The following is a 12,961-nucleotide window of genomic DNA, read 5'->3' on the forward strand; positions in this document are numbered from 1 at the left end:
ATTATTTGGGGTTCAGTCTCCTTTTCAATATTTACTCTTGTATGTTTTTGCCCTTACTTTGTTCCTTTATTAAGCAGGCAAAGAGTTTATTTAATTGATCTTTTCAATGAATCAGCATTTGTTTTATGTTTCCTTCAGTTGGCTTTTATCTTCATTATTATTTTTTTTACTTTTAAATGAATATTCAGTTTTCTGTGTAGTTTTAAGGCAAGCACTCTCCTACATATACTTATGGCATAAATGTTTTACTACTTTTGGGTAATTTACTTGATTTATTTCATCTGGAATTCCTTATTTTCAAATAGGGAACATTTTGACCATCTTAGTATCTTTCAAATTTTATCAGGTTATAACGTATTAAGGTTTTCTTTGTGATCAAGTACTCAATCAAGTTTCTGAGAAATAGAAGAAAACAATGTACGTTATCCACTTGTAGGACATAAAGTGTATCTCTTAAATCAAACTTGTTAGTCATTAGTTTGATCATCTGTCCTTGGTGATTTTTTTGTATACTAGACATCCAGATTCTGAAAGACGTTTTCAATCAAATAATCTTTTATTTGTATGAACTTTTGTTTTATACATGTAGCATAGTAATGCTGGTTTCTAACTAAACATCTATGACTCTTGCATCCCTTTTGTAAACCAGACATTCTGTCATTACATATCGTCCCTCTTAATGCTCTTTAGTACTTTTGATCTTGAATTCTACTTTGGTATTAATTTTTCCTTCCCAATTTTTCCCAGTAACTTCATTACTGTTTCTTCTCTTCTAACCTTTGTTTCAGGCCTATTTCTTTTAAACATTGCACAGCTGGATTTCTTTGCTTCTTTTCTAATGGGAGAAATCAGCCCACTCACCTGATCAAATCTAAGTTATATCCATTATTATATTTTTAATTTCTTCTTCTTCTTTTATCCTTTTCTAATGTTTACTCTCTTGGTCAAGTTTCTGTTTATCTCTCTTTTTCCCCTCTGCTTTTCAATTCTTATGGTGGTTACCTTCAGTTTTTTAACATTTCCTTTGTACCTCAAACTATCAGAATTAACTCTTCCCTTGCAGGATGCTTTATTTGCCTATTGATCCCACAGGCATAAATGTTGAAACCTTTTAGGATGCCTGTATTTTACCTCTTAACTCCTCGGTTTTGCTGATATTTGATTATTTTCAGTTCTAGACTATTATGAAATTGAGCTGTCTCTTGAGTGGGATACACGATATGTCTGAAATCCTGCATATCCACAAATAACATTTCTATTGCCTTGACATGGCAAGTGGGTGGCTGGGCACTGATTTCTTCTGTCTTACTTGTCTGTAGATGGCATTCTTCTGGTTTCCAGTGCGGAAGAGGACAAGTCTGATATTAGATGTATTTGGTTTTCTTTGTAGATAACTTGGTGTGTTGGGAAGCTTTTAGGGTTTTTTATTTATCCTTAGAATTCAAAAGTTTTACTAAGATATGACTTGGGGTGTTGGGTGTGCATTCTATTCTTCCCTTCAGGAACCAAGGGAGTCATCTCAAGTAGCAAATCAGAGAAAATTCCCACTAGTAACTGCTTCATTAGTAGCTCCCCACCCTTCTGTTGCATTTTGTCCTTTGGGGACATGCTTGCATGCTAGGCTCAGATGGCAGATGCCCATGACCTATCTTTTCCTTTACAATTTCCATCTCATGGTGGTATTGCTCTAGATTTTGAGACACTTCTTCCACATTTTTTTAACATCTTTATTGTGTAGTATAATTGCTTTAAAATAGTGTGTTACTTTCTGCTTTATAACAAAGTGAATCAGCTGTATGTATATATATATCCCTGTATCTCCTCCCTCTTGCGTCTCCCTCCCACCCTCCCTATTCCACCCCTCTAGGTGGTCACAAAGCACTGAGGTGATCTCCCTGTGCTATGTGGCTGCTTCCCACTAGCCATCTATTTTACATTTGGTAGTATATATAAGTCCGTGCCACTCTCTCACTTCGTCCTAGCTTACCCTTCCCCTCCCCACGTCCTCAAGTCCATTCTCTACATCTGCGTCTTTAGTCCTGTCCTGCCCTTAGGTTCTTCAGAACCATTTTTTTCTTTTTTTAAGATTCCATATATATATGTGTTAGCATATGGTATTTGTTTTTCTCTTTCTGACTCACTTCACTCTGTATGACAGACTCTAGGTCCATCCACCTCACTACAAATAACTCAATTTCGTTTCTTTTTATGGCTGAGTAATATTCCATTGTATGTATGTGCCACATCTTCTTTATCCATTCATCCGATGATGGACATTTAGGTTGCTTCCATGTCCTGGCTATTGTAAATAGAGCTGCAGTGAACATTGTGGTACATGACTCCTTTTGAATTATGGTTTTCTCAGGGTATATGTCCAGTAGTGGGATTGCTGGGTCATATGGTAATTCTATTTTTAGTTTTTTAAGGAACCTCCATACTGTTCTCCATGGTGGATCAATTTACATTCCCACCAACAGTGCAAGAGGGTTCCCTTTTCTACACACCCTCTCCAGCATTTGTTGTTTGTAGATTTTTTGGTGATGGCCATTCTGACCGGTGTGAGGTGATACCTCATTGTAGTTTTGATTTACATTTCTCTAATGATTAGCGATGTTGAGCATCCTTTCATGTGTTTGTTGGCAATCTGCGTATCTTCTTTGGAGAAATGTCTGTTTAGGTCTTCTGCTCATTTTTGGATTTGGTTTTTTTTTTTTGATATTGAGCAGCATGAGCTGCTTGTAAATTTTGGAGATTAATCCTTTGCCAGTTGCTTCATTTGCAAATATTTTCTCCCATTCTGAGGGTTGTCTTTTCATCTTGTTTATGTTTTCCTTTGCTGTGCAAAAGTGTTTAAGTTACATTAGGTCCCGTTTTTTTTGTTTGTTTGTTTTTATTTCTATTTCTCTAGGAGGTGGGTCAAAAAGGATCTTGCTGTGATTTATTTCATACAGTGTTCTGCCTATGAGTGCTCTTTCCTCTAAGAGTTTTATAGTGTCTGGCCTTACATTTAGGTCTTTAATCCATTTTGAGTTTATTTCTGTATATGGTGTTAGGGAGTGTTCTAGAACAATTTCATTCTTTTACATGTAGCTGTCCAGTTTTCCCAGCGCCACTTATTGAAGAGGCTGTCTTTTCTCCATTGTATATTCTTGCCTCCTTTATCAAAAATAAGGTGACCATATGTGCGTGGGTTTATCTCTGGGCTTTCTATCCTGTTCCACTGATGTCTATTTCTGTTTTTGTGCCAGTACTGTACTGTCTTGATTACTGTAGGTTTGTAGTATAGTCTGAAGTCAGGGAGCATGATTCCTCCAGCTCCATTTTTCTTTCTCAAGATCGCTTTGGCTATTCGGGGTCTTTTGTGTTTTCATACAAATTGTGAAATTTTTTGTTCTAGTTCTGTGAAAAATGCCACTGGTAGTTTGATAGGGATTGCACTGAATCTGTAGATTGCTTTGGGTAGTACAGTCACTTTCACAACGTTCATTCTTCCAATCCAAGAGCATGGTATATCTCTCCATCTGTTTGTATCATCTTTAATTTCTTTCATCAGTGTCTTATAGTTTTCTGCATACAGGTCTTTTGTCTCCTTAGGTAGGTTTATTCCTAGGTATTTTATTTTTTTTGTTGCAATAGTAAATGGGAGTGTTTCCTTAATTTCTCTTTCAGATTATTCATCATTAGTGTATAGGAATGCAAGAGATTTCTGTGCATTAATTTTGTATCCCTGCTACTTTACCAAATTCGTTGATTAGCTCTAGTAGTTTTCTGGTGGCATCTTTAGGATTCTCTATGTATAGTATCATGTCATCTGCAAACAGTGTATGCAGATGACATGCTTTACTGTATGTTTCTCTGTCTTCTCAGTTTCTTAACTTACTGTGTTTGGGGTCTCCTTTTCGCAGGCTGCAGGTTCATAGTTCCTGTTGTTTTTGGTGTCTGCCCCCAGTGGGTAAGGTTGTTTCAGTGGCTTGTGTAGGCTTCCTGGTGGAGGGGACTGGTGCCTGTGTTCTGGTGGATAAGGCTGGATCTTGTCTTTCCGGCAGGACCACGTCCAGTAGTGTGTTTTGGGGTGTCTGTGACCTTATTATGATTTTAGGCAGCCTCTCTGCTAATGGGTGGGGTTGTGTTCCTGTCTTGCTAGTTGTTTGTTTGGCATGGGGTGTCCAGCACTGTAGCTTGCTGGTTGTTGAGTGGAGCTGGGTCTTAGTGTTGAGATGGAGACCTGTGGGAGAGCTTTCATCGTTTGATATTACGTGTAGCTGGGAGGTCTCTGGTGGACCAATGTCCTGAACTCGGCTCTCCAACCTCAGCGGCACAGGCCTGACATCCGGCCAGTGCAACAAGACCCTGTCAGCCACATGGCTCAGAAGGAAAGGGAGAAGAAAAAAGAAAGGAAAAAATAATAAAATAAAATAAAATAAGTTATTAAAAAAATTATTAAAAATAAAAAAATTAAGTCATAAAGAAAAGAAAGACGAGAGCAACAAAAGCAATAAACAAATCCACCAATGATAACAAGCACTAAAAACTATACTTAAAAAAAAAAAAACCCTTGGACAAATGGTAAAAGCAAAGCTATACAGACAAAATCACACAAAGAAGCATACACATACACACTGACAAAAAGAGAAAAAGGAAAATAAAATAAATATATATATATATATATATATATAAAGGAATAGAGCAACCATATCAATAAACAAATCTGGCCATGATAATAAACTCTAAATACTAAACTAAGATAAACATAAAACCAGAAACAAATTCAATGCAGAAAGCAAACCCCAAGTCTACAGTTGCTCCCAAAGTCCACTGCCTCAATTTTGGGATGATTTGTTGTCTATTCAGGTATTCCACAGACAGAGTACATCACGTTGGTTGTGGAGATTTAATCCGCTGCTCCTGAGGCTGCTGGGAGAGATTTCTCTTTCTCTTCTTTGTTTGCACAGCTCCTGGGGTTCAGCTTTGGATTTGGACCCGCCTCTGCGTGTAGGTTGCCTGAGGGCGTCTGTTCTTTGCTCAGATAGGACGGGGTTAAAGAAGCAGCTGCTTCGGGGGCTCTGTCTCACTCAGGCCGGGGGAGGGAGGGGTACGGATGCAGGGCGAGCCTGCGGCGGCAGAGACCGGCGTGACATTGCAGCAGCCTGAGGCGTGCCGTGCATTCTCGGGGAAGTTGTCCCTGGATCACGGGACCCTGGCAGTGGCAGGCTGCACAGGCTCCCGGGAGGGGCGGTGTGGAGAGTGACCTGTGCTCACACACAGGCTTCTTGGTGGCGGCAGCAGCAGCCTTAGCATCTCATGCCCGTCTCTGGTGTCCGTGCTGATAGCCTCGGGTAGCGCCCGTCTCTGCAGCTCGTTTAGGCAGCGCTCTGAATCCCCTCTCCTCGCGCACCGCGAAACAAATCCACATTGTCGTTTGAGTCACTAATGTGGATCTCTCTATTTATGTATTTATGTACTGAATTTTTAAATTCAAAAGATTTTTTTTTTTTTTTTGGTTTCAAATTCCAGAAGGTCTTTTTTAGAGCTTTAATGTACATCCAAATAAAGCACTGATGTGTTAGGGTTCTCGTAAGATGCTTCCAGCAGCTCTAGTTCAACTGCCAGCCACCTGTACCAGGTATTCACCTGGTCTTTCCTCCTCTTGTTGCTGCATGCCTGCTTTTCCACTGCATGCTCATGGTTTTGTATGTGCGGTAGTCACACCAAGGCACTGGGCCGTGGTGGAGGCACCTTTGTTTCTGCTGTTTGGGAGCAGCACTGGTCAAACTCTAGCTGTTGAGGCACAAGGAGGGCCTTTCTCTGTCTCCAGGTCTCCCAACTGTAAAGAAATCTTTCCCAATCTCAAACACCAGGACCAGCTCAGCTCCCAAGTGCAGCACCCCCTACTCATCCTCCAGGACTTCAGTGTGCCCCACAGCCCTTCTCCAGAGGGATATGTGTGAATCCACACATCTGCTCCAGCTGAGCCACGCTGGGAACCACAGATCCTGGTCTTCCCAACTAGGCCACTCTACCCCTTGTACCTTAGCTCCCACCCAGCACGAAGGCAAGCACTGTTGACCCCGGGATCTGTACTCAGAGATCCTGGGGCTGCCAGTTTTCTCAAACGTACCCTCCAGATACTGCCAGCTTGCCCATTGATGATAATTAGGACGACTGTTCGAGTTTACGTATTTCTCCCCATTCTTCTGAATCTCACAAGTTTAGATCATTTGAGTGAAGGAGGCCCTTTTCAATTAATGGCAGGACTGCATATAATACATCAACTTAAAAGAAACTATTTACTTCCAGAGAACAATTCGACATGTATCCAAAAATACATGGTCTTTTATTTTCCTCTTTGACCTATTATTCCATTGCGAAATAGCTAGTAGCCTCAGGAAGTAATTTTTAATCAATGTTCTATGAAGACCTTCATTATTATAAAGTAAAAAGGTACAAACAACCTAACTGTCCATCAGTGGGAGAAAGGCTAAGTGAATTAGGGACCTCTACCTGATGAAATAGGCATTAATGGCTTTGAAAATCGTAAGAATATGGAAAAATGCTTAGCGTCATCTGTGAAGTGAATAAAGGGCACATATTCATACTATATGAATGCAACTATGAAAATATCATATGCAAAAAATTATCAGGCAAAGGAAAGGTATCAAAATGCTAGCAGTAGTTATGTACAGGTGGTTTATGGGATTTTTTCAATCTCCCCCTTCCTTCCTTTTCCTACTTCTCAAATTAAGTATCATAGGTAATGGTGTTAAAAAGACCCTTTGTAAACCATATATACAGCTAACAGAGTAACAGAATTGATAAAGGGCTCAACGTGCTTACTGACAGCTTTCTGGGGCTTTAAACTCTTATCACAGCCAATGTTTTATGAGTAAACTCCATCTCAGCTCGCACTGGGTCAATCAATTGCTCAGACAAGGCTTTCTGGAAGCTGTTTACCAGAGTGTCTGTCCGGCGTCACAGAGGATACAGTGGTAAATAAAACGCGGTTTGACCTTGGGCACCCAGGTGTCCCACGCACACACCTCTCAGCACAGTGTGGGGCAGACAGGCCAGACGGTGCCTGTGAATGGCTTACAACCAGGTGACACATGTGGAAATAAATAAAAGCTCGGGAACCAGTAGCAAAGATGAAACCTGCACGTACTCAGACAACTTTTCCCCCGGGAACCCCACACAAAGCCCCCTCTTCCCCCCACCCTCTCAGTGGCCTCCCCAGCAGAAGCTTCCCTCATTAAGGAAGTCAAAGCTGGATAAACACATTTTCTTTTAAATACACTAATTGCATCTGCCGCTGGTGCTACCTAGTCATTTAAATTCTTTATAATGCTTCTGGGTTGTTTAACGACAGCTTTGCAGAGCAGTGTGTAGACGAATGCTCAACAAGGACTACCAGGAAAGGGAGGAATTTATATAAAACTTTTATGTCGAGCATTTCTATCACTTAGAATCATGAAAGGTCATTTTTTTGGATCCATAATTTAAGGCTCAAGTGAAAACTGATTTTCATATAAACATTACATTTACTTTGACAGAGTCCAAAGTGCTAACATTTAAAATTTGTTTCAAAATGGAAAACCTTCCATTATCCATCCCCTTATCCTTTTCAGACAGTTTCATCATCACGAGCTTAGTTTATACCAACAAACTGTCACTGAGGTTCTTCGGCCCCCACCTACCGTGCCTTGTATTTTTGCATCCTCTTCCACTTTGATGCTTCTAAAATGCTTCTGAAACTATCAAGGTTATCAAAACTGAAGGGAAGGCAAACAGCTATGCAGAAAGCCTAACGTTCTCTCCTCTGAGTTTTTACCGCATGGGCGATGGTGATGGCTGTTCAAAGGCATCCCCGTCCTTGCCTTCTCCCTTCCCCACTGGATGGTGCTCAGCTCTACAGGCACACCTGGGAGATGCTGCAGGTTGGGCTCCAGACCATCCCAATACAGTGAATAGTGCATTAAAGCGAGTCACACACATTTTTTGGTTTCCCGGTGCATGTAAGAGTCACGTTTCCACTAGACTATATTAATTATGTCTAAAAAACAATGTACCTACCTTAACTAAAAATACTTTATTGCTAAAAAATGCTAACCATTATCTGAGCAAGTCATGGTAATAACAGCCAAGACCACTGATCACAGATCACCATAACAAATACAATAATAACGAAAACGTTTGAAATATGCGAATTACCAAAATGTGAGACGGAGACATGTAGAGAGCAAATGCTGTTGGAAAAACGATGCCAACAGACTTGCTGGTCACAGGGTTGCCATAACCCTTTAATTCTTTTAAAAAACACAGTATCGGGCTTCCCTGGTGGCGCAGTGGTTAAGAATATGCCTGCCAATGCAGGGGACACGGGTTCGAGCCCTGGTCTGGGAAGATTCCACATGCCACGGAGCAACTAAGCCCGTGAGCCACAAGTACTGAGCCTGCGCGTCTGGAGCCTGTGCTCCGCAACGGGAGAGGCCACGACAGTGAGAGGCCCGCGCACGGCGATGAAGAGTGGCCCCCGCTCGCCGCAACTAGAGAAAGCCCTCGCACAGAAACGAAGACCCAACACAGCCAAAAATAAATAAATTAAAAAAAACAAAAACAAAAAAAACACAGTATCTGCAAAGTGCAATAAAACGAGGTATGCAAGCAACACTGACCGAGCCCACGTCAGCCCTCCGGGTTTTCCAGGTTCTCCCAAGAGAACTGCGGCGAGCACAGATTCACCCAGCCCATGCTGAGTGTTGTGGTTAGGGGAGTGGAAAGACCTTGGGAGATTGTACTGGCCACATGCGGGGCCTAGTGGGGTTCGTTCTATAAGAGAGGCTGTCACAAAGACTCTGAAGCTCTAGAATCACAATACATACCATCAAACCCAAGACCTGAACTACCCACTGCTCGGTGCTGCATTCTTAACCTTTTGTCCTCACCAACCTTATCTCATCCTCTTTCATAACTGAAGGAGGCCAAGCCCTTTCCATCAAGCCTACCCAAACTGGTTAATCAAAGGAGAGAATAAGTATCTTCAAGGCCTCTGCAAACCAAAAGAACAAGAAGGCAGGCTCCACCAACAGCAGACAGAACCACAAAAGGAGTGCCGCTCGCTGTGGGAACGTGAGGTCCGTGAATTCCCTTCCCCAGGACAAGCCGTGACAAAGCTTTGCTGGATGCTTGCAGACCTTTGGAAGGGATTACCAAAGACCAACAGGTGAGGTAAAGCACGCAGGAAAGATGCGTTTACCTAGAAGAGCACTGTCTTGCCTGGCTCTGACTGAAATGAAACCAAAGAACTTCCAAAGAGCTTCCCCCTTTCCAACTACACAACCTCTTCACAGAATCGTACAGCATCCTGCCAGAAGAAAGGCCGCTGGAAGGAAAACCCTAGGACCTCGGAGGAAATCTGTAGCTAAAAGGAATCCTTCTTTTATGATGTGGCATGTTTGGCTAGATAATTCTCCATGTGTTCCAAGTCCCTCAGCCATACTCATGGGTCGTCTCCACCGCACCAGCAGACATACATGGGGCAGGGAACCCCAGCTGGCGTTTCTCCACTCACCAGGACTGGCCGCATCTCACAGAAGACCAGGAGGCAAGCCAGCTCAATGTCCTCACTGTAGCCGTTCTTCAGAGGAACAGATCTAAATCCTGCAGATTGCAAAAACAACACAAAGGCAGGCAGTTAATGTCAGACCTTTCCTTTCTTGGAGTACCCAGGGATCACATACCCAGTGCAAGGAGCAGAGAAGTCAGTGCCCCATGCTGGGGGCTGACTTCCTTCCTGGAAGCCACAGGTCCCACCCTGATGGTTGGGGAGAGAGGCTGCAGAACACAGCCTGACTGACAGGTCCATCCAGAGAAGTGAAGTTAAAAATACCTGCCATCTAGAAATGAAAATGAGTCACTCAGAGCGAATTAAAACCCACAGAACATTGCACATTGAATTCAGAGCGACTACAGCTATAGTTTCAATTCCTTAAATACTCCTGAGGCCAAAGACTCAAAGGAGTAATGAATCCCCACATTCATTTTCTCCACTTAGCCCTTTACAAAGCTTAGGACGAGAGAGTGTTTTCTCTTTAAAGATTTCCAAGGGGAAGAAATCTTCCCGTCCCCTGGCAGTTCATAGCAGCATTGATCATCCTCCTCTAAAAGCCATTCCCAATTTACAATTAGGACCTGTGTCTGACGGTCATTTAAATGTTTCTTTTTATTTAGGAGAGGGGTGAGGTGGGGCTGAATTCCCCCCACCCCTCCCCATTAAGTAATGTTTAAGGCAACACATCTCAAAGGTTGGTTGGTTTGCTTGTTTTGATGAAGTAGTATAACTGAATACACAGTAGAAATGAAAGTCTTGCTCCCACCCACTCATAACCCCTTATTCCAGAAGGAACCACTGTTAACAGTATCTTTCCAAAATAGTCTATGCATGTCAGTTTCCCTTAAAATCGCAAAGGATAGTACACTGCCCAGCAATTCTGTACCTTACAGTTTCCACTGACCACTCTATCTTAAGGATTTACTACATAGCCCTAGTATCACTTTGAAAGTTTTTAAATTGAAATATAGTTGACGTACAATATTATGTTACCTTCAGGTGTTTTACATAGTGATTTGATATTTGCATCCATTATGAAATGATCACCCCAATAATTCTAGTAACCATCTGTCCCCAAAGTTAGTACAACATTACTGGCCATATGCCTTATGCTTTTATAGTATATCCCAGTAGCTTCTTTATAAGTGGAGATTTGTACCTTGAAAGCTTTTTATTTGCACTGTATCTACTGATTGTCTGGGACAAGCAACGCTCAAAGTAGGGCATGTGGGCTAGTTTCTCTGTGCCTTCCACCACTCAGGTTTTGGCTTGTTTGATGACTATTCTTAGTTCTCTTAGAGAACCTTTTTTAGTCTGTCAGTTGATTTATCACCTTTAAATAATATCTATTGAATCCCTCACTTTCCACTGCTAATGATGAGGAAACTGGCGTGCTTACATAACCCTATAGCTTCTCTCCCTTTTCCTCCCCTAATCTGGGTAAGTTGTATTATTATTTCTACATCAACATGGTGTGTAATATTTGCGTTCCATTTTGTAACCATAATTCTCCCACAAAGGGAGGCTTAGTTTTCTAAAAGAACATGACAAGGAACACTTGTACACTCACGACCTAAATCTTACCATTAACCTTTCACTATACTTATGTTTATCCACCCACCAATCTATCGTGTGATATTTACTTCATATTTCAAAGAAAGATGAAGGCCTCTGTACACTTCTCCTTATGTCAGCATGAATCTCATTAACAAGAGGTCAATATTTGTTCAGTGTCCCTTTTCTGATATAAAATTTACACACAATGAAATGCACACATTTTTTAAAATGTCCAATGCTCACCACCTTCTTACTGAACTAAACTTTTCCATCAATATTTTGGCTGGCTAAATTTGCCTTTTGTATTCTTGAATATGAGCTCATGGGACATATAATCCCTGGACTGTGCATGTGTGAACACATCCATCCAGTGGTTTTATACTTGAGTGACAGTGTGAGTGTCACAGTATAAAACTCTCAGGTCACACACTCTTTTCCCTGGAGGATTTTGGGGACACTGCTCTCCTTGAATTTTGCTGTAGAGAAGTTTTCTGGCGTATTTTCCCCTTAGAGGTGTTGGGAATTATGTGATGTGAATCACCTGTGGGTCTTATTAAAATGCAGATCCTGACTCCAGAGGTCTGGGATGGGGTCGAGATTCTGCATCTCTACCGAGCTGATCTATGGACAGTGCGGAAGCAGTCGGGCTAGGTGTTGATTGATGTCAGAACGTGTTGAACTGCTGTGCGCTGTGGCGTTCTGGGGGGCAGCCCGTGCACCCGAGCAAAGTGGTGCGGCCCAGCGCGTGCCTCTGAAGTCGGAGAAGTGAGCTCTGTCCCTCCTGTGGCTGGACGTCTCCAGTTCCACATACCTCCTGTCACCGCCCAAGCCTCATTTTTAGGAGCGGCCCTTCACATATACGGGCAGTAGGGCTGAAAGGTGTTTGCCAATTTCACTAAAAATAGTTTGGTTCCGTTTTTCTTCTTACTGGTTTTGGTTACATCACAGAGGAAAGGGAAACAGAGACATCTTTTGACGTAGCATCAGTATTTTTGGCTTATTGGGAGTAGGGGAGGCCCTGAGGGTGGCCTGCAGAGTAGGGAAGAACATGGGGTTTGAAGTCAGATTCTGCCCGCCCGGGTTTGAATCCCAGCTCTGGTCCGAAAGGTGCGTGACCTTGACCTAGTTAATTAACAGCTCTAGGCCCAAAGTGCTTATATTTAAAAAGCGGAGATGATAAAACCCCTTTCACAGGACTGCTGTGAGGATTAAAAGAGAAAGAGTTTAAGGCACCAAGCACAATAAAGGCTGTTTTCCTTCTTTCCCGAGCTCCAGCTGGCTTAAAAGCTTAAGTGCATCTCTAATGACAATGGGCAGAGTTTAATTTCGAGTTCGATGCCTCATGCACAAAGGTATTGTTATTCTGGGTCACGCCTTCCATGAATATGGATGTACCAGGCAGCGCTAGCAGCGGGACAGAGAGAGAAGGTCTTACTGAGAGCATCTCACAGCTGGGGGAAGGGTCACATTTTGTATCATCCTTGAGATGTTCTTTGTTTTTTAAATCTCTCCAAGCTAAGCCATAGCATTTTCTAGATGAGTCGACAGACACTGTTAGGTGGCTGGTCAAGAGGGTTCCTCAGCTGACCTCTCTCTAAGCCTTGGGAGGGGCTATGGTTCACATCCCTCGTCAGGACCCGGTAAGGACGGACGGGGAAACAGCAGAGCCACTGCTCTGTGCAGGATGAGTCCAGGGGAGGTGGGTTAGGAAGGGGTGGGCACAGTTACCACAAAAAGAAATCTGTCCTAAGCCTACTTACGGCTAATGTAAAAGAGGCAAATTGCAGAGTAAAGTCCTGC

General features: G+C 42.4%; 1 protein-coding gene across 3 annotated transcripts in view; it reads right to left on the reverse strand.

Moving 5' to 3' along the window:
• The window catches only part of PLCG2 (phospholipase C gamma 2), a 208,206-nt gene that overhangs the window by 12,504 nt on the left and 182,741 nt on the right, over window positions 1-12,961 (reverse strand). For all 3 annotated transcript variants that reach the window (XM_057534982.1, XM_057534980.1, XM_057534981.1), the window contains exon 31: window positions 9,566-9,654. In XM_057534982.1, coding sequence (XP_057390965.1) covers window positions 9,566-9,654 — 89 coding nt within the window. The remainder of the gene's footprint in view (window positions 1-9,565; window positions 9,655-12,961) is intronic.

The sequence above is a fragment of the Balaenoptera acutorostrata genome, chromosome 19 (assembly GCF_949987535.1).
Source record: "Balaenoptera acutorostrata chromosome 19, mBalAcu1.1, whole genome shotgun sequence".
Lineage (NCBI taxonomy): Eukaryota > Metazoa > Chordata > Mammalia > Artiodactyla > Balaenopteridae > Balaenoptera > Balaenoptera acutorostrata.